The 22,174-nt window shown below is 50.3% G+C and overlaps 1 protein-coding gene across 1 annotated transcript in view; it reads right to left on the bottom strand.

Moving 5' to 3' along the window:
* Positions 1 to 5,315: 5,315 nt before the first annotated feature.
* The window catches only part of PTPRJ (protein tyrosine phosphatase receptor type J), a 124,822-nt gene continuing 107,963 nt past the window's right edge, over positions 5,316 to 22,174 (bottom strand). Inside the window, exons 13-24 of the mRNA XM_081152998.1 lie at positions 21,882 to 22,089; positions 21,652 to 21,773; positions 20,439 to 20,526; positions 18,812 to 18,853; positions 18,076 to 18,163; positions 16,197 to 16,287; positions 15,206 to 15,279; positions 14,966 to 15,100; positions 14,292 to 14,411; positions 12,401 to 12,561; positions 11,000 to 11,135; positions 5,316 to 8,905 (exon numbers count right to left, since the gene is read on the bottom strand). Of these exons, the coding sequence (XP_081009124.1) occupies positions 8,747 to 8,905; positions 11,000 to 11,135; positions 12,401 to 12,561; positions 14,292 to 14,411; positions 14,966 to 15,100; positions 15,206 to 15,279; positions 16,197 to 16,287; positions 18,076 to 18,163; positions 18,812 to 18,853; positions 20,439 to 20,526; positions 21,652 to 21,773; positions 21,882 to 22,089 (1,424 nt within the window). The 3' untranslated portion in view covers positions 5,316 to 8,746. The remainder of the gene's footprint in view (positions 8,906 to 10,999; positions 11,136 to 12,400; positions 12,562 to 14,291; positions 14,412 to 14,965; positions 15,101 to 15,205; positions 15,280 to 16,196; positions 16,288 to 18,075; positions 18,164 to 18,811; positions 18,854 to 20,438; positions 20,527 to 21,651; positions 21,774 to 21,881; positions 22,090 to 22,174) is intronic.

The raw sequence follows: 22,174 nt of genomic DNA, 5'->3' as shown, positions 1-22,174 counted from the left end.
AGCTACCCACTGCTGCAGGTCAGACTCCAAGGTCATAGTTCTCTGTGTTCACCTTCATATGCTCAGCTATTGCTCCCAAAAACACATTGGTCCGGGTTAGCTAGATCCAGAGAGGCTGCCACTCCAGGTCTATGCTGCGACAAATCAAGCCTCCCACACCCCCCAGTGCTGAACCTGTATCACCAACACTGGCCCCCCCTTCCCTCATGGTGGGCTCCCTCTTGGGGCTTTTCATATTCTTTTACGCAAACGGATCATGGCCTGAACCAGCAGAACAGGTTTCCTTCACTGCAAATCTCAGAGACCAAAAGGACCAAAAGTTAGTAGGTCTCAGCCATTTCCTTCCCAGAAAGCCCCCTGCCCTGTATGAAAAGTGTGCATACCAAGGGGACAGGCACTTTTCGCTCTGTCTCAGGAAAAACCCAGTGATAGGCACCTACACTCACTGCATCTGTGTTATTAAGCCGGGCACTCAATTAGCTTCTCAGAACTAAGACATTTACCCCAAGGAAACATCCTACCCCTACCTAATCAAAGCAGCTGCTAGCAGTTCATCTTGAGTTTTGTACACATTACGTCATTTAAAGCTGTGAGTAAATGCTATTATTATTCTCATTTTACAGGCAAAGAACTAGAGGCTCGGAGAGGTGGAGCGGCTGGCCTTCGGTATCACAGCCAGTAGGTAGGTGGTCAGCTAGGACACAAACCAGGTCCACCTGAGTCCAAAGCCTGGCGCAGTTTCTGAGGCTCCGGAATCTGGGAGTGGCTCCGCTGGGGGGTTCTGGCTCAAGGTCTCCTGGGAGGCTGCAGTCAAGCTGTTGGGGGCAGGGTTGGGGGGGGTGCTGTAGTCATCTGAAGGCTAGACTGGGGTTAGAGCATCTGCTTCCAAGATCACTTGGCTGTTGGCAGAAAGTTCGGTTCTCAGCACACGGCTGCTCATGAGAGAAAGAGAAAGACCAAGAGAGAAGCCGCAGAGTCCTCTGCCACCTGCTCCCAGAAGCAGCACCACCCCTGCTGGGCACACACCAGCCCTGGAACAGCTGCCAGGGGACAGCTGCTGCCAGGGGACAGCTGCTGCCAGGGGACAGCTGCTGCCAGGGGACAGCTGCTGCCAGGGGACAGCTGCTGCCAGGGGACAGCTGCTGCGGGCCACCTTGTCGGCTGGAGACCACATAGATTTTTTTTCCCTTCTTTTTCTACCTAAAGGTCCTAACTTTTTTTTTTTTTTTTTTTTTTTACCATGAATATAAAGGGAGAGAGCTCCTGGCTGCAGGTAAGGACGCTTCCGTCGCCCTGCGGTTGGTTTTCAGGCATCCGCGGTCCAGCCCCGGTTTCCCCCGCGGCCCTCTCGCCGCCTAGGCGGGGCCGGCGGCCTCAGCACAGGCCTCTGGCGCCATCTGGTGGCCGCATCCGGAACTGCCGCCCCACTCGGTCTGACGGCCGCTGTCTATCTGGCTGCAGAGAAGTGACTTTGACAGGGCGTCGCTGGTAAAGCCCAGGGGCTCATGTTTTTCCTCCGAGGTCCCAGGGATCTCCCACAACCAGCCCCTGGGGGATGGGAGGGCTGCCAGCGCCTTCTGGAGCAGGGCCTACCCCTCTGTTCTCCCCCCACTCAGCCAGGAGCGGGAAGGTGGCGCCTTGCCTCCTCCAGCCCGGCAGCGCAGAATCTCACGTCCAGACAGTTCACTTCCACTTTTTCCCCCCTATTGCTTTTCAGAGAGAGGGGAAGGGAGAAAGAGAGAGAAACATGGATGTGAGAGAGACACATCGATTGGTTGCCTCCCGCTCACACACCGACCAGGTGGGGGACCCAGCCCACAACCCAGGTGCGTGCCCTTGACCTGAATCGAACCCAGGACCCTTCAAGCCCGCAGTCCGATGCTCCAAACACTGAGCCAAACCAGCCTGACGGCCGCTTTTCACAAACTGCCAGCAACAGCTTTGGGTTCACACTCATCTTAAAAGAATTTTGCAAAACATGACAAATATATTTTTACAATATACTGAGCCAGGAGAAAAATGCCTAAGTATTAATTAGTTATTGGTAATGAGTATTCCATATTCACTGGGAGAAATCAGAAGATTTAAGCAAGTCAAAATAAAAACGAAAGCCACTCGTAACCCCACCAGTACGTGCTGCTGAAGTTGCTCTTGTCGATGCATTTATCTAATTTTTAATGGAATCACTCTCTACCTGTAGTTCTATAGGTTGCTTTTCTCACTTAAGTTCTACGAAGGCCGTGGCCATGCCTGTTCTCTTCACAAATGTACATCCCTGGGGCCCGCAGCCTGCCCATAGTAGATGGTCAATAAAACGTAAGTCGATAAATGGGTAGCTACCGCTTATTGGGTGTTCCAGCATATTGCAGCGTCAAAGTTATAACCACACTCATTTGTGCAAAAAAATTGTCATCTTTTCTCTTAGTGAACTTACCTCAAGCCCCGTCTCAGCTGAGTGGCAGGTCTGAGACAGGAGGGTGGCCCCGGGGAAATTCCCATCGAAGGCGTGGTGGCCAGAAGGCGCCCCGGCTCGGGACACCCCTGGGAACATGCCTGGGTAGGGGCCGGGGTCTCTAAGCTTCCTCAGCTCTGACAGGAGGACGGTCGCAAAGCCCACCTCTGCTGGGGCACAGGGGCTGTGGGCAGCGGGCCCTCCGACGACAGCGGGCTTCCTGGGGCCCGCGTCTGCGCGATGGAAAATCCACGCACAGCCTTTGGCGCTGCGGTTGGCGCTTTGCATCCTCGGAGTCAGACAACCAGGGATTGAAAACAGCACTTTCCACCCGCGGTTGCGAATCTGCGGCTGTGCGTGACCAAGTGCTGTTTCCCATCAGCGGGTTGGATGAACCCACGGGCGCGAGATCTGCAAATATAAAGGGCCAACTGTATTTAATTTACTTTTTTAAATCCGCCTAGAAGTGGACCCATGCAGCTCAAACCCGAGTTATTCAAGGGCCAAGCTACAGATAAGACTGCACTCCCAGGGCTCAGGACAAACGCCAGCTCCCTGCCACCTAACGCTTATCCACCGTGGGAAGGTTCTGCGACTTCCACTGGGCCGCGTTGGGCAGCGAGGAGCTAAACAAAGCTCAGGCCGCCAAACTTTGGGCCCGCACGGTTCTTCATAGCACCAGACACCCAGAAGCATCTTTTTCAAAGCAAAACACTTTCTGCCCTCAGCCGGGCAGCAGCTACGCCGGAATAATTCAGTTGTGATGGGCTCCAGATCTGAGTTTTTACCTGATCAGAAAACTGATTGTAGCAACGACCTCGGGCAGACCGGACATACTAGGGGCTGCCATGCCGGGAACACTGGCCTTATTTCACCCACTATGTCACAGTAAACAACTCAGGAATGTGCTGGAACTGTTACTAGTTATTTTGCATTTGGCAAGCAAGCCAGCATTTAGCCATAGTCTCCATAGAGAAATGAGGGCAGGAGAGAGAGAAAAAAAGTACCGGGGAGGGGAGGGGGGAGGATTGGCAGGGCAAGCTCCTCAAAAGCCCTGATGGACCCCTGCTGCCTGATCTGCCTGCTGCCAGTGACTGCTGAGGACCTGGTGGGACCTAAAGGCCCAGGAAACATGCCTCCCGTTGAAAGTGCTCAGTGTGCCCGGTTTTATGTGGCAATTATATCTTTTACTCCCATCCACCAGCCAAGTGCCTGGTGGCATCCTTCCTTACATCCCATCACGGCCACCCCTGCGACCACTGTGCAGTTTCCATCCAAAGTAAACAGTGAAGGTAAAATGTGTGTGTTTACATACATGTGTGTGCATGTCTGTACACACACACACACACACACCTGGCCCAGTGTTTTCAGGGTGGACAGTTCCAGTCACCCTGGCATACAATCCTAGAGCTCTTACCTTTCAGGTCATCCGCCCCACCTCACCCCGCTCCCGCACACTCCTATTCCAGTCACCCCGAAGCCCTCACCGGGCTCCAAGCAAGGCAAGTACTTCCACACCCCAGGCCTCCCCGACTCCTTTCTCCTCCTAAGATTCTGCTGAAAACTCAGCCCTTCGTTCTTCCGGGACCGTTACCTGTTCCTTCAACCCTCTGGCATTTCACGGGTCATTCTCCATCGCACCACGTGCAGCTGGCCCTGCCCGCAGGCTGCCCACTCCCCGGGCAGGTCATGTCTCCCCGCCGGGCCTGGGACGCGGGCACTGGGCTGTCCAAACATCTCCTTCCCCTCCCGGCGGGGCCCGCGCGGCGAGCCGGGGAGAGCGCGCAGAGAGCTCTCCGTGTCACGTGAAAGTGCCAAACTGGGGCATCAGGGAGTGAAATGCCCTTTCTCTCTATATGGTCAGCATCTAACACACTAAAGATTTCATGTCCATGTTGTTTGACTCCTCTGATCGGAACATAAGCTCCACAAGGGCCAGGATTTTTGTTCCACTGTGTTCACCGTGGAACCCTCAGCCGCTAAGGTGTAGGGGCTGGTGCACAGAAGGCACTCAGAGTCTCCCTGTTGAATTGATTGATTGATTGATTGATTGATTGATTAGTCTCAGGCAAGAGCAACAAGAGAGATCTCCAAATAAAATCACCTCAGTCTGCTTAGTGTTTGCATCAAGCGTAACATAAAGGGACGGAATAAAACAAAACTACCCGCATTGTCACAGTAGCCCAGCAACTCTGGGATTCCCCAAATACACCAACAAAAAACCCTCCCCACGCCCCGAGGGCTTGCCTAAGGCATGTCCGCCACAGCCAAGTGGGCGTCCGTCCATCTGCAGACCCACGTGCCCGGCCCTCTGGGAGCACGCGATTCTCCGGGTCTCCTTTTCACTCAGTCGCCCTGGGGGGGTGTTTTGGACTGAACTGCGTCTCCCCCAGATTTCTATGTTAGAGGTCTGAACACCAGGACCTCCGGATGGGACTGTATTTGGACACAGGGACTTTCAAGAGGTAACAAAGGTAATTAGGTCGAGAGGGTGGGCTCTCGTCCAGCGTGACCGGTGTCCTTGGAAGAAGGGGAGGTTAGGACAGACACACAGAGGGAAGGCCACCTACAGGCCAAGGAGAGCAGCCTCGAGAGACGCGGACCCCGCTGACACCTAGATCTTGGACTTCCCGCCTCCAGAACTGAGAGAAAATACATTTCCGCTGTGTGAGGCCCGCCCCTCCCGTCTGTGGTTCCTTGTTAGGGCCGCCCAAGCAAACTAAACAAGGTGGGAAGTCCCAAAGGGAAACGAGTTTGCGTGAAGGACACCCCAGCTGTACGCAAGCCAGCAAACGGAAATGGTAAATGGAATGGTGTGGACACCAACTAAGGAGGGGGGAAAAGAAACAAGACACAAAGGCATAATGTGTTGACATTTTTTATATTTGGTATTTGTAAGTCTTTTTTAAAAATTTTTTCAGGCCATTTTTTTTCCTTAAAAAACAAAGAAAAGCAACCAACAGCAACACTCTGTACAAGTATAACAAACATTAGAAATATGCATCATTCCAAAATAGTTACAAGAAAATTACAGTTTTAGAGTCTACATCAACACATCCTACCCATATGTGCCCCAAGGGGGGGAAATAAAAAGCTACAGTATGTTGAACGCTCGGCTGCTCTGGACAGTCTGGAAACGCAGAACTTGGGACTTTGGAGGCAAATCAACACCAGTTGCCAAGTCTTGTTTAGCTCAGTGAGCGCGACCAAGCCTTCCGGGCTTTTTCATTCAGCTGAAAAGCAAACGTGAGTCAGCTGCAGAGTGGGCCGCACCCCTCAGGGGCCTCTGACGTGACGGAGCCCAAATCCAGTGGAGCCAGTGATGCCACGTCTAGCTGGAGGTCACTCCGTGGTCACAGAGAACAGGCCCCAGACGTCATTTCCTCCTGGTGCCGATCGTCACTCGATTTAACTTTGGAGACAAAACGTCTCTGCTCTGAGAAGAGATCCAATGACCCAAACCCCCTGAACCAGTGACCACTGACCCCCAGCCCCGCACCCCGGCTGTTTTTCTGTATGAAACTGTCAGATACTAAAGCAGGGCAAGCCCACCGCCCCCACGCTTCCACGGGCCGCCTGGCGTTTCCGTTCATTCCTGGGAGGGTTTGGGGCGGGAGCTCCCAGCACCTTCCTCTCTCCTGGGGCCACCTCCCCAGCCCGTGTCCTTCCTATTTACACATTAATCTCCCCTCTTCGATCACTGAGCTACACTCTCGCCACCCCGCTGGCCCCATCCCAGCATCTTCAGGATACGGGAGGCACGGCGACCTCCGTGTGACCTGCCATCTGAATCCAGACCTCTCCCGCACTAGCCTCCCCGGGGACGGGGCATGACACCCGCGAGTGGCTCCCGGGGCTGCTGCCCAGCTCCCTCGCCCACGCCAGGCGGAAGGGAGGAGGGTTTCTGGTTTTTGAGTTTTTCACAATATGGTGATAATTATTGTTGTTTTCATTCCTTTTAAAGGAATTTTTAGAGCCAAGTCCTTCCCTCCGACGTCTCCATGGCAGTGATATGGGCAGAGCAGGGCAGAGCATCTCCATGGGATTGACACCAGACGACACCCATCACGGTGGTTTCCTGACACAGAGGCGCGGGGAGGGTGTGGCCACAGAGCCCCTGCCTGAGCCGGGACGCGTGAGCGAAGCCAGGGGCTCTCTGGACCCGCACGCCCCGGGGCCAGACCAGCGTGAGGCCTGGAAGCGCCCGCCCGCGCCCGGCGGCACTCGGCCCGCACCGTGAGGCGCGGCCTCCCTGATCAGACCCACGAGCCGGAGGCCCCTGTGACGCGGGTGGCGAGGGCCTGCCCGGCCTGGCCGGCCCCGTCCTCGGAGGGTCTGCTACTGAGCGAACCGCTAACGGCCAAGGGCAGCCAAGGGTTCAGCAAAAAGTGCAATTTCCGTTTGGGAAGTAAGGTTCTCCCACAACGAGACACCACCGCCACCTCTCCTTTTAATTCTTTCGGTACCTCAAAGGGGAAGGGAACAACGGGCGGCCAGCGCTGACCTCCGAACCGGACTGAGGGCGTCCGTACGTGCGGCTCACCCTTCCTGACCCCAAGCCACCCAGTCACCTGTCCCGTCGGTTATCAAAGTGCGGTGAGCCGAGGAGCGAGGCGGGGTCGGGGGACGGGCCCCCGCGGGGCGCAGGGCCGGGGCACCCAGGGAAGACCCTGCTCCCACCTTCAACAGGACACACTTGTCCTAAGTTTACAGCAGGATTTATGGCTGTGGCAAAGGGCCACGGGCTTTCGGGGACTCGGACATTCCTTCATAGGACCTTTGTACTTCACTGCCCATCAGAGGGTGACGCTCGCCACTTCCCAGCCGGACCTGAGCCACAAGAGAAGACCAAAGGAAACAAACCCTTTCGTGTTAATGCCTTGAGACGTTTACAGATTATGTACCAATAAAATTAATCCACATAAATTCTGAAATTCTTGGCGGATACACACCTGAAGCCAAAAAAAAAAAAAAAAAGTTAATCTACATTTTTCATTTTTAAAAATCAAAAGTAATTACAGCAGCAGTATAGTGAAAAGAGGTTTTAAAAATAATAATTACATCTTTGATACAAATTCAAACTTTGTACACCTCAATTCAAAGGAATGACTGTTTTTCAGGGTTTAGTATGTATATATATATACAGTAGATACCGTTACGCGTCACCGCAGACAGACGAAAGCCAGTGGCTTCGCAGGGCGGGGGTTAGCTTGACACTGTCGTCACACTGACGTGTTCACAGATTGCCACGCGCTGAAGGACACACACACACACAGACGCACGTAAAGGGCCAACCTGAGTAAAACGTTTCTAAGAACCTAGAGCCTCATGAACCACAAGTCACATATTGCACCTTTAAATAATCCTTCTTACCGAATACAGAGATGAGAAAAAGAGAAATACGGGGTCGAAAGGGGGGAGCCCATCGCCATAGGGTTCCTTAGCTTCCTTCCCTACCTGCCCCCCCAAATTCTCAAGGTGGTATTTCGTTTCCACCCTCCCTCGGCCAGCGGGCTGGAGACGTGACCGACATACACGTCTCGGGGGAAACTGGGCGGGAAAAGGAAAGAAAGGACAGAACACAGAATGGGGGGCGGGGTGGGGGGCCTCCTCTAATCAAATAAGAACAGGAATGTTACCGAGAAGGCCGAACCTCCGATACTAAACTACCGTTTAAATACTCCGCACATTCCAATCATGAGAGTCAATACAAAAATATAGAAATCTACTGAGTTTTGCCTGTGGAAGCATAATTCAGAAAAGGCACATGGTCAAATAGAAAACCCAGGCAGCAGGGGCGCCCGTGCCCCGCCCTGCGAGATAGTCGTCCACAGCTACGCATCTCCCCTCAGCTAGATTCCAAGATACAGTAGGTAAAAATAGACCTCTGATACTTAAAATAGATTCAACCCAACACGATCCTGCCTTTCGCATGTGGGTCGTATAAAATAGTCTTTTTTTTAAAAAAAATCTGTTTTGAAAAAGAAAGAAAAAAAAACTCATAGCTCACTTTTCCTGGTTTTCCACCATAATTTTCAAGGGGAAAAAAAAAGTGAACTCATCCCACGGGTGACCGGGAATGCAGGTGATTTGCTCACCACCGGCCCACAGCCCCCGACACCCCAGCTTCTCATCTGCCATGTGTTACGTGTGCAGCTCCACACCCTCCATCCGTTCTAACCAAATAGAACAAAGCGTTAAGCTATTAGACATAAACCCATGTCGACCCCGGGGCCTTTGCCTCTGCTGTGGGTGTGGTGGCCTAGTGAACTCCAGAGAGGGTTTCCTTTGGGATTAGGTGATGTAGCCATTGGTTTGTCCAAACGTGGTCACTGGGGAGAGGTTTTCGTAGATTGTCATTGCGGTTGTGTTCTGGTAGATGAGATCCACCTTCGAGTCCTTCTGAGATCTGATAATATCCAAAACACACTGATTGAGGAAAACATACTGGTCCTGTTAGGAGAGGAAAACGAAGACAGCAGGTGAGCACAGGTCCCGGAGGTTCGCACCCACACTTACTTTCAGATTCCCGCCCCCCAACCCCACCCGCCCCACAGCAAACACTCCAGGTTGGCACGCGTCCAGGGGTAACCACATTCTGGTGGAATCTGAAACCACAGAGAGCACCATCCACGGTTCTCAGCCAGAGGGGCAGGCTCCCCAGAGCTCCCCTCGGCTAGATTCCAAGACTCAGTAGGTAAAAACAGGCCTCTGGTACTTAAAATAGATTCAACCCAACAGGGCCCTGGCTTTCGCATGTCAATCATATAAAACAGTCTTTTAAAAAAAATTAAAAAATAATAAAATAAAAAATATATATATATATGTATGTTTTAAAAAATAAAAATAAATCATAGCTGACTTTTTCTGGTTTTCCATAATTCTCAAGGAAAAGTAAGTGAACTCATCCCACTGGTAACCAGGAGTGTAACTGGTTGGCTCACCACCCGTCCACAGCCCCCGAGAGCCCCAACTTCTCATCTGTCACCTGTCAGCTTCGCACCCGAGGAGAAATACCAGAATCTTGGGGAAGGGCAAAGGAGGAGTGTGCAGGTGGTAACGCGCAGGTACGTTCAAATAATAAAAAGTCCTACGAGGTTTCTTGGCTAGTGGGGATGTCCCAAGCAAGCAGCAAAGTGTGACTCTCAACCGAGGAGGCGGGTCCAGGGGGATGGTCGGGGTGGAGCCGGGGGGCCACCTGTAGGCAAGCACCTGGGAACCCGCAGGTGTCCCCTCAAAGGAGCGAGAAAAAATACCCGCTGCGATGCAAGAAAGAGCCGCAGGGCAGGGCTGGATATAAAATAGGATCCAATCTTTAAAAAATACTCTGGGTCTGTGTGTGTGCGTGTCTGTGTGTCTGTCTGTGTGTGTGTGTGTCTGTGTGCGTGTCTGCGTGTCTGTCTGTGTGTATCTGTGTCTGTGTATACACGTGTTTTCCTACAGCTGTACCTAAGGGAGGCTGCCTGCGACAATGATCACGAGCCATAAACCTTGGCTCCTTCTAGGGAGTGTGACTGGGAAAGAGAAAGTAAAATACACTCTATAATCCTTACTGTCGGATCTTTTCACCTCGATGGTTGATATTAGTTTCAAAATATTAAAAAGGGGCAGGAAAAGAATTTGTAGGCAGGTATAAGATCTCTGTGTTTCTCAAAAGAAGGAAAAAGACTGAGATCGCTACTCTACATATTTACAGCCGAGAAAAGAAACGGTCTCTTCTGACCCGCACACGGGAGGGGAATTTCCACGCTTCCCACCACCTCCAGGCCGCTCACCCCAGAGCACACGGCGTACCCAGGCCTCTCGAACATTCCCGGCTGACTCAGAAACAAAGCACGTATTCACGGGGCTCCACCCCGGCGCGGGGCGGCCCGAGACTAAATGGGCATCCCGCGCTCACCCCGGGCGGGCGCATCGCCCGCGGCTGCGGGAAAGGCCACTTCCCGGTGTCTGTTTAGCACGTGCCTCTGAAACGTCTGTCAGGGACGGTTCAGGGAAAGCCAACCCCCCCCACGTCCTCACGGCGACACTGAGGCTGTTACGCACTCGTGTCCTCGGTGGCTCACCGCCCGCCCGCACTGCGGCGCCGTAACCGAAGCTCGTTTGCCGCCACAGGCTGGGTGAGGGCGCGTGGCCGTGTTGATGCCTAAAGCCGCATTCTGCTCTTTCGTGGTATCTGATGCATATCAGATATCTGATTTCACAGCTTATTTTAAGGATGGTCAGAGCTTCTTAGAAACAAAGAGCGAAGAGGCCAGTTTTTTGAGGGTAAAACCTGGAAGCCAACGTTCAGAGGCCTGCGGAGCTCGTTCCGCGTGTGGGCTGGCAGCAGGGAAAGGAGCCCGGCTCCCTCTAGGTCTGCAGGGCCACCAGCGCCACGGGTCACTGTATCCGGTAGGCAAGCGCGCGTCGGGTCAGGATCTTAAGGAAACCCAGTGTTACAGCACGGCCAAGAGCCGGAAAGGTCTGGAAGGGTGAAGCAGTTTCACACGCGTGTGTGACACGCGCAGGCGGCAAGGGTGGCTCGGCCGGCACGCGTCGCCTCACCTCTGTCTGCACCATGAGAGGCCTGTGCATCCGAAGGTCATAGACAATCCCGTACACGTCCACGGTGTACTCATTTTCTATCTGATAGATGAGGCGGTCGATGGCGATGAAGGTGCCCGTCCTCCCAACGCCGGCGCTGAAAGAAACGGGAAATGAGCGTGGCGCGGGGGTCACCTCCGCTGCACAGCCCTCCCACCCCCCGGGCACGTGTCCTGCTCTCCGCCATCGTCAGGCCTCGAGGACAGAGACCAGGGTTCACCTAACATTCGCTCAACGGAAACCTCAGCCGGTCAGGCTGCACTGGCTTGAGGCAGGGACCCAAAGTTCTCAAGTGCCTTTGCGGTCAAACGCCACACACAAAACACCCTGCTAGCGCTCCGCGGGCCTCAGTCCCATTCAAGGGGCCACCATAAGCTCGGACGGCAGTTTCATCAATGTATTTCCCGGGGGAACACAGCCCCTCCTTCCTTGTGTCTTAAATCAATTCCGTTAGCTTTAAAGCCGATGCCATTGTTCGGGGGGTGGGGGTGGGGGACAAACTTCCTCTGTAAAGGGACAGACAGTCACTATCTTCAGCTTTGCCACCGATGGCCTTTCTGCCGTTGCAGCAGGAGAGCGACAGACAATATGTAAACAAGTGGCCGTGGCCGTGGCCGTGGCCGTGGCCGTGGCCGTGGCCCAGGAAAACTACAAGACAGGCCGCCAAATAGATTGTGGTGACAGTTTCATGGGTATGTACTTACTGCCAAACTCATCAAGCTGTACATATTCTGTTTTTGTATGTCGAAAACTATTTTAAAATGCATAAAACAAACCAGAATGTACATGACTCGACACTGTCCAACAGCAAACCAACCTGCCGAGCGGAGAAAGCCGGCTGCAGGATGCACACGCGATAAAATCGGACACAAGTTTAAAGCCGTATGGCACCGTAGGGATATATACACATGCAATGAAGTGCGAAGGCGCACAGGGAGGGATGCGCATAAACTGCAGGACCCGCCTAGAATGGGACGGAAGCCTGGCGAGTGGGGGCTTTATGTCTAGAACGTGTTATTAACAAAAAGAAGCATACACAGCCTCCCCGTGTGCTTTATTACATTGTTACTCTCTATATCTTTGTAAGATTCAAATGTTTTACAAGAAAACATTATAAATAAGAAATGCATTAAAATACATTATAGTTTTAAAATATATATACAGGCAACCTATCAGATCTGGCCCACAAGCTGTAGTTCGCCAAACCCTGCCCCGGGGTTTAGGGACTAAGTCACGGTCCCTTACCCAAACCTTTCCTGAATCTGTAAATGCCGGCGGCATTCAACCTTAGACCTTGCTTTTCAAAAGTGTCCGTCAATGAACTGTCCACAGTCTGTCTCACGGGAAGGGCCACCCGCCTACCTGCAATGCACCAGGATTGGCGACTCGGGGGGACTCTGCTTCATGTAGTCACGGACGAGGTACCGGAAGTTGATGAGCAGGTCGGTGGTGTCAGGGACCCCGTGGTCAGGCCAGGAGGTGAAGTGGAACTGTCGCAGGGGGTGACTGTCACTTGTTTGGTTCTAAAAGCCAAGAAAAGGAACTAGAGGTGAGCCCCGGCCAGCGGGGCTCCGTTGGCTGAGCAACGTCCTGTGCACCGAGGGGCTGAAGTTCGATCCCCGGTCAGGGCACGTGCCCAGGTTGCAGGTCTGACCCAGGGTCCGGGTGTGATGGGAGGCAGCCAATCGATATTTCTCTCTCGCATTGATGTTTCTATCTCCCCCACTCTCCCCTCCACTCTCTCTGCAAAGCAATAGAAAAAATATCCTCAAGTGAGGATTAAAAATAATAATAATAATAAAAGTAAATATTTTACTAAAGGCCATGTGGTATCCTGGATTGGATCCTGGAACAGGAAAGGGCTTTAGTGGAAAAATGTGAAATCTGAAAGTCTGGAGTTTAGTTAATAAAAAAAAAATAGTAATAGTAAATTTTAAAATGATGTGGACAATTCCACCGACAATTCTCTCCCACAGGGTGAACCCCAAGCAATAAAAGCAACCGAGGATGAGCCAGCCCATTTTAAACGGGTGAAATCTATAGAATCATGTATCACATTTTCAGGAATTCTCAACTATTGTGGATTTCATTATTTACGCAGCCGACACATGCATGGTAAGAGCTTGGGCAGCATCTCCAGAAAAGGGGTTTAAAACTGAGGCCAGCGCCTTTGAGACGCAGCAATTAGTAAAGAGTTAATACTTAATATAAGACGCTGTATCCATGACTCACGAACATCTTCAGGATAATTCTTGTAAACTAGCACCTAACCCACCAACACCCCCCCCCAAAAAAACATTCAACACCACCGAGTCCACTTCCAGCTTTTCTCTTATGCACTGCTCATGACATGCATAACATTTGGTCTCTTGGTTTGTTCACTTAATTATAGTCATGGTCACTACCCCGTCTACGTAGCTGTCGTTACCAATAGCTGAGTAACGATACAATGACTAGATAACCTGTAGTTTAGTGATCCCTTCTCCAAAAGCTAGATATCTGCATGGTTTCCAGATCCCACCCCTATTACACATAATGCTGAGATTCGTTTTTATAAATAACAAGCCTTCTCCCATATGTCAGACTGTTACTTTGGGACAGATTCTCAAACCTGGAACCACCAGATCAAAGGGGAAGGGACATTTTTATGCCCTTGATATAAACTGCAAAGGGTCATGCCAATTACACGCCCATCAGAAGGTACTGATGTCGCTTCCTGACGCTGCTTCTATTTTTAAACACCCTTTAAAAAAAAAAAAAAGAAGAAAAGAAAAAGACATATAAACTGACTTCCTGAAGTACCTACACAATGTATTAGATTTGTTTTCATAATCGTGGGGGGTAAGGGGAGCCACGTGTACATGCCCCGGAATTTTATTAGTGGAACTGTTATCGGAAACTGCTGCCCCGATGTCACAGTTCCGACCCCCAATCCAAAAGGGCCTCGGTTTGTAACAAAACTCTACGAGCAGGTCACCTGGAGGTGGAAGGAAAGGAGCGATGGTGGCTGAGCCACACTCTGAAGGTCCGTGTTATTCAAGAATAATACGAAATTCTTCTTTAAAAAGTAAAACTAAAGGGGTGTCTACGAGTATGTATAGATTTGAATTGTTTTATTCTGTAAAGAAGCAAAAATATGTATTTTTCGGCTGCGTAAAAAAATATTGGTTAATATCAACCTAAAACGTACCTCCCCTAAAATGCATAGACGGTCATTTTGTACGAGACCTAACCATCCTGGCCTCTTACTTACGTTTTTCACCGTGAAGTCTCTGATGGTCCATTCTGGAAGCACGATTTCAGAGGTCATTGCCACGGTGATGTTCCCATAGTCCTTGGCCTGCTTGGAAGGCCAGTACTCCTCACATTTGGTCTAGAATAAAAGTGCATTTTTATCCAAAGACTCGGATCACACCATCTGCTTTCACTAAAAACGTTTCAAGGGAAACCAGATATTGACAACTGGCATCAGGGACGGATCAAGTCCTTTACTCAGAGACACGATGGGCCTGCACCCAATCGCAGAGCAGACGGTGGGGCTGCCGCGAGCAGCATCTCGCCCCCGCCCGGGAATCCTCCACACGCTAACCCGGCTGCCGGCCTTACCCAGCTCCAGCAGCGGTGACTTAGTGAACAGAGAATATTATTTGTCCGCAAACAAAGGTAATAATAAAATAGATTTTTAAAGATTTTTTTTTTTTTTACTCTGTAGTTTTATGTTATTTTAAATAAGGTCCCTTTTTTATACTTTTCACTTGGAGAGAAAAAAAAAGACAGAAAATACGTTTCTAAGAATAGAGGTGCTAAAGTTTGGTGAAGTGGTTTTTAAAAAAAAAAGACAAATGGTTTTTAAGATGCTTACCCTTCCTCCACAGTAAAAAAGGAATGACTGTATTAATTTAATGACATTTTTTTAAAAGTGCTTACCCTCCCCTGCTCCACACACTTGGTCAGCATCACAACAGCGTATACGTTTTTCTCCCAAACCATACGCCAAAAATCTTTCAACGTGTTGGGTAAAGGTCCTTGTGTGGCAATGAAGTCTTTCTTGGAATGGTAGCCCTGAAAACAAAGAGCAACACGTCCTCGATGTCAAAGAAGCAGAAAGGGGAGTCCTGAAGGTCTCCCCCAACGCGCCCGAGCTCGGAGAACCCCCCCACCACGTACAGGCATGTAGTTGGCATTGATGTAGTCGTCGGCGGAATGGGTCTGGACTGAAAGTCTGACACGGGAAATATCATCTGTGGATTTAAGAGAAAAAAGGTCCCCGTGAGAAGCCAACATTGAAGGGGCGTGACATACAAGAGAGGAACACGGGTACAAGGCGGCAGCTCGGCGGCTGTCTCACCTTGAGGGTACGCAGGTTGGCATTTTACACGCGGCCACATTTAATCCTCACAGTCGCCCTATGTCACCGTGGCACAGAGGAGCTATGTCACAGTAAGTGGCGGAAGCCAGGATCGAATCCAGGCAGCCTGGCACCGGGGCCCAGCTCTCAACCGGGGGGCGGGGGGCTGGGGGCGGGGGGGGGGGTTAGCAGCACAGGCTCTGGAGGGGAGGAGGGCTGCGGACTGGGTGCAAAAGGTAAAGGGGCTGAGAAGTGCAGATTGGTGGTTACAGGACAGTCGCGGGGACGCAAAGTACAGCAGAGGGAGTAGAGTCAATAATATTTATAATGACTGTGGATGGTGCCAGGTGGGTGTTGGAAATATCGCAGGAACACTTTGTAAAGTGTATGACTGTCTAACCACTTTGCTATACACCTGAAACTAATATAAAATAATATTGACTGTAAACTGTCATGGGGGGGAATTTTAATTAAAAAAAAAAAAAATTGAGCGCAGGCTCTGGCCTTGTCCCTGAAGGAAACGGACAGACCTCGTCCAAGCCTGGTCCTGCCATGACGGCCTGTGTGACTTTGGACAAGTCCCTTAGCCACTCTGCTTCATTTTCCTCACCTGCAAAATGAATGTCCCGCTACCTGTTTGTCGTGAGGACTGGATTCAGAGGAACACGCCCAAATACAGTGCTCAGCACACAGCAGGTGACTGACGAACAGTGGGGAAGTGGCTAGTTGGCCTCTGGGGGCCCCCCTCCTGCTAGAGGGGCAACGGCCCGTGACAGAGAAACGGGAAGATCGTCTGGGAGGACAACTTACAGGGCAGAACATTATTATAGCGGTTCTTTCCTCGATTCTCAGCCAGTTCAGCTGCATATTTAGGTTGATTAATCCCAACAAGCTTCAGATCCTGAAAATAAAGCAAATGAGTTGTTCATTTAGTCAGTGTTCAAATATTACTTATACTGAGCACAGAGTATGTATTATTTATACTGACCGTGATGAGTACCACTAACCCCACAGTGTGGGGTTACCATATATTTTCTATACCATGTATTTTCTATAGGGTGTGTCATATATTTTCTATGTACCATATATTTTCTATAGGGTATGTCATATATTTTCTATATGTCATATATTTTCTATATGATATGTAGCAGCTATTTCCAAACTCTGTCATCTCGCGGCCCACATAAACTAATTACTAAAATTCTGTAGCACACCAAAAATTATATCTTTTGCCGATCTGACCAAAAAAAATAGGTATAATTTTGATTAATTCACACAGGACGGCTATTGTTGTGTTGGCTGTTGTCATTTTTTTATCTGACAATCTAAGGAAAAGAGGTCAGTGTCCCTGACTAAATAGTCAGGTATTGCATTTTTAAAAATTCTTGCAGCACACTGGTTAAAAATCACTGGTATCAAAATAAAAAATCACTGGTATATAGGAAGGTTGTTAAGAGAGTAAAACCTAAGAGTTCTCATCACAAGAAAATACCTTTTTCTATTTTTTTTTCTTTTCATATCTATATGAGAAGATGGATGGTAGTCGAACCTATCTGTGGTCACCGTTTCATAATATATGTGAGTCAAACTATCGTGCTACATGCCTTAAACTTACACAGTGACGTATGTCAATTATTTCTCAATAAAAGTTGGAGAAAAATGAATCGACATAGTCGATTTTTTGTGTGTAATTATATCTCAATAAACCTGTTTTTTTAAGTAGGAATGCAGAGATGTGATGGGTTAAATTATGTCCCCCCAAAAAAAGATATGCTGAAGTTCTAAACTGCGGTCCCCGTGAGTGCAACCTTACTTGGAACTACGGTCTCTGCAGGCGTAATCAAGATAAGATGGGGTCACACTGGAGCAGGGGGTCCTTACCCGCCTGTGACCGGTGCCCCTCATAGGAGGGAGGCGGAGACAGACACACAGGATGGAAGAATGGAGGCCGGCCTGGAGCTCTGCAGCCACAGCCAGCAGTGCCTGGGCCTCCACAAGCTGCATGAAGCAGGGTGGGCTCCTCCCCTACAAGTTTCCGAGGGCACAGGGCGCTGCCAACCCCCTGATTCTGGACGTCTGGCCTCCAGGAGCATGGAGATTACACTTCTGCTGTTCTCAGCTCCCCCCGTGGGACTTGGTCACGGCAGCCACCGGCACCACACGAGTGGTGCGCAGATTTCAATGCAGGCAGAGATGCCGCAGGGCGGACACGCGCGGAGGGCGGGGTGCGGGCCGTTTCTGGGGGAGGGGGTCCCCCCTGGCCTGGGGGAGGGGGTCCCAGCTGGTCTGGGGAGGGCACACGGGGACTGAGAGACAGAAGCTCTTTCCACACAAACCCTCCAGAACCCACCTCCACCGCACGGCCTCAGCCCCAGCCCCCAAGCCCCATCTCGTGCCTCTGCAGCTCATCCAGCGTCCTAATTACTTTAGTTCCCACCCTCTAACTTGAATTCCCAGTTTCTGTATCTCCGCAGCATCTTCAGGTATCAACACCACGAGAACCGAAGGTCCCTCTAAGTGCTCACACGGCCACAGGAAACAGTGTGACCCTGCGGGACACACGAGAGCCTCTCCCCCCTCCAAGAGGGTCGCCTCTTACCCAGAGCTTCCCCACAGAACAAAAATGGGCAGTTTTACAACTTTCAGTAAAAACAAAGCAATGAAAAACGCAGTATTTACAGCCACCCACTTCGTATTCTTCTGCAAACCCACAGTTGGAGTCAGCTTGCTGTTTCTTAAAGTAGGTCTCAAAATTCTCCACTTTGACTAGCTTGGACCTAACAAAACAAAGCAAGTATTAGGATGTTTTACATGCAATAGTTTGAAATAGAAAAACACAAGTTATGAGAAAAAAAAAAAGCAAAGAGCTTACTCACTTTTTAGGTCTTCATCATAGAAAGGGAAAGAAAGAAAAAGAGGCAATTAGAAAACATGACTCAACCATGCCTCTGCAGAAGACAGTAAACATCTTCCCAAAAGAAGAAAATCTATAGTATAATTTTTGGGAGGGAGAGGGAGTTGGGGGAGGGGGTCAGTATAATGTTATTTATAAAACTCGGAAATGTGCTCCAGGAAATTCGACTTCTAGACCCTGTGATGTAACAGGTTGGCCTTATAACGTTGAGCAAGTTCGCTGCTCCTAGATCCTGATAATCTATTTTTTAAATCGTAAAATATCTATTTATTGGTGGAACTGTTGGTAGAATATGGTCAGTGTGGTCCTACTTGCCATGTAGCACATGGTAGGAGGCTGGCGCAGGAGACTGATGACCACAGATTCCTCGCAGGATAAAGCTAGCGAGAAGTCCTGGACGGCCGTGGCCAAATGTGTCAATCGGGGAAAGTGACAGCGGGTTCCATCAAAATTCTCTAGACAGTTACTGAACAAACGGGATTGAAACAAAGCTCACAACGCTATGACTTACTTAATCTGAGAAAAGGACACTTCATTGTTCTTTGCATCTTTCCTGTTTTAAAAGAAAACAAAAATTAGACTAAATGGGTTAACTGGGTGCTTTGCCCCTTTCACGTATCTACAAAGTGCCTTTTCCCAGGGCCTTAGTTCATATATGACATTAAATCCTGCTCCCTGATGCTAACCTTAATGGCCTAAGCTACGAATGCTGACTATAAATCTGAGGAGTTCCTCTCTTTTATACCATCTAGAAGTGTGGAGGAATCTTACTCGAGCAGCTTTTAGGAAATTCCTTGCATAAATAATGTGTCAGCAGCATTACCTTACTGTAAAGTGAGACTCACCGTTTCACACTCTGCGTTTTAGAAAGCCTTGCCGATGGGTTAATGCAATAAACCAGAAACTATACCCAGCACAGGGAAGGTAGTGAGGCCCCTGGTGCTCTCCTGCACTCTTGGCCAAACCCCATACTGGTGTTTTTAAACAACACTTTCTGGAAGACAATTTGGCACTAGAATCAAAATCAAAAGCATGTAGACCCACGGACCCAGCCACTGCCCAGGTTGGAATTGAAGGAAATAATCATGAATGTGCCCAAAGGTTGAGGCACAAGGATAAATAACTGTGGCAAAGAAAAAAATTAGGAAATTGGTTAAATAATATACAAAAAGTTAAATATTCTGTAGCGACTTAAAATGAAGGGATGAAGCTGACCAATCTTAAGAGCATAAAGCAGGCGAGAAAACAGTGTGTGTATCATATGATTCCACTTGCGTGTGTGCGCGCATGGACGTATTTGTGTGAGTCTTGCAGCCATGTCCATGTCAGGGGTAGTTTCGTTTGGGTGCTGCGATTATGGATTATCTATTTTCTTGGCTCTTCTTTTGCTTTGATTTGGTTTTGGGGTTTTTCCCACACAGTATGTATCACTTTTATTTTAACAAGACACAATGAAGCTGTTTTTGCCCCCCCCCCCCCCGCCCTTGCAAAAAAAAGTATCAGAATCTAATGCAAACAGCTTCCTCCTTGCAGTGGGGCCTGTAAGACTTGCCTCACGGAGCCTCATGAACAAGAATCCATGGGAAGCACAAAGCCAGGCACACGGGAAAAGCTCAAAGTGGAGCTGTTATTTTTACTATTTAATCACCTCGAACGATAGTTGTACAGATGAACTAATCCCAGTATATGGGGTGCAAACGCTGCAAAGCACTTTATTTAATGCTCTTCAGCAGCATGAGTTCGACACTGTTGCTATCACCCCGTCACCGCTGAGGACAATAATGCTAAGCTCTCTACCGGCTAGTCGGGGACAGGGCACGTGTCCAAAGTCAGCTAACTCCAAACCGAAATCTCTTAACGCCGGGAAGCTGGTTTGTGAATGAGAATGCACCGTCTGGAAGCAGCGGCCTGCGCTGCAGTGCCTGCCCACGACCGATGTCGGGCTGGGGTCTGCTTCAAAAGCCCCCAGCTCGGGGCGCAGGTGAAATGAGGCTATTCCTACAGTCGAGATTGTGGGTCATGGGGACCTGGGGGCTCAAGGCACCGTTCCTTCCAATTGCGTACAAGTCTGAAGCCTTCCATAATAAAAGGCTTCCTTTAAAAAGCAGAGTATTATTATTAGTATAAGCAATAGTTACCTTTTCTTTCTCCAGAAGATGAAGCCTCCGACAGCCACAATAACCATGGCACCGAAGATACATCCAAAAACGGCTCCGCAGATGACACCTGGGAAACGTGCAAATGGGAGGCACCTTCAAGAGGTGTTCCCCAAAGACTGGGAGAGCCCTCAAACCTGAGTGTGTGTGTGTGTGTGTGTGTGTGTGTGTGTGTGTGACAGACACAGAGTTCAGGACCTTTGGACCTAAAACCAGTCTGAGCATTTGGGTTACTAGTCCCCAGTTCACCAGTAACTGGAGGGGCCCAGAAACTCACTGCTCCTCCCAGGTCTCGGTTTCCCCAATGGCACATTTAGGGAACTGGGCTAGATCAGTGATTCTCAGGTTCTTACCCATGGATTTCTTTCTTCAAATGCAACTGTGTGCAGCAGCCCTGATATTATATAAACTAGGAATCCAGGCAGAACCACTTGAGTTAAGGTAGGGGTGGGAGTGGGGAGTATCTCGGGCTCAGCTCTGTTTGGTGAAGCAACCACTGGATTACCTCTCACCTCTGAGACTAACAGCCACGTGTGAGTAGAAGTACCTACAGCACCGTGCTCAGGTAACACAAACCCATCTATTTACTGGGGAGAGTGTGGAGACTCCCTGCATTTTGCTCCTGGGGCAGGAATTCTTTCCCATAGCAAACAGCTACCAAGTGTGAAAACCAGACAGACTGACAGCCAGTGGGTCAATATGACTGTGGCCTGAGAGGGAGGGGATGATTCCTGCTTGGGCCCCCGATGCTCCTAAATCACCTCGCTCTGTGTGATAAAGGGCAGGAGCACCTGACACGGGGTCTGAGACCAAACGCCAGGCCTGCTCTAAGCCGCAGGAAGTCATCGCCCCTCTCTGGGCCTTAACACCCTCATTTCTGAAATGAGTCGGACAAGACGATGCCTGTGGCTCCTTCAGGAATTCTACGCGCTGAGCCCGCTGTGTGTCTGGCATGTGGGCATACAAACAGCTGCACTGAGAAAAAGGACTCAACAGTCTGCAGACCGAAGTGCAGCTGGCACTCAGAATGGGGCAGGGACCTCATGGCCAAGTGACATCTCAGCCTCTGAGAGGAGAAACCGGGCGCTCCAACCCTCCTGGAGCCCAAGGGAGGCCTACGGACACCCAGCCTTCTGTGGACACCAGCAGCAAACACCCCCCTGAACTGCTAACAGCACTTAAATTCTTCCTCTACCTGGATCCTGGGGCAAGGAAACGGCCTCTGAGTAGCGGCTGAAGGACACGTAGCTCCCGTTCCCGTCTATGAGTCCACTGTCAGGGCTAAAGGTGATGTTGGTGAAGCCGGCCACGCAAGCCCTGTGGGACAAGAAGAAGAAAGGGAGGCAGCTGAGATATGTCCAGCTCCCGGGCCTGTGCAGCTCTGCACCCAGGAGGCTCAGCCACAGAGGAACCAGGAGACGTTACCGATAGGAGCCCAGGGGCTCCAGCTTCCCGTTGTAATAGCCATGCGTGGTTGACTCGTTCCCCACATTGACTTCGTATTTCAGGACCTCAGACAAGCCCTGGGAACGTCTCTGGTCTTCTGTCGTTATGAGATATGTCACGTAGGTAGCCGAGGCCCCCTTTTTGAAATCTCCGTAAGTGTGGCTCAAAACCTCTGCAGACGGGTTAGCTAAGAAAGGCACACAGAAGGGACGTCATGAGAAAATGACTGCGGAGAGATCAGGCCTCCCACAATCTAAATAATGACAGTGACA

The sequence above is a fragment of the Miniopterus schreibersii genome, assembly GCF_964146895.1.
Source record: "Miniopterus schreibersii genome assembly, chromosome: 12".
NCBI lineage: Eukaryota > Metazoa > Chordata > Mammalia > Chiroptera > Miniopteridae > Miniopterus > Miniopterus schreibersii.
Note: the sequence above shows the minus strand (reverse complement) of the source record. Positions and strands in the feature narration are given on the sequence as shown.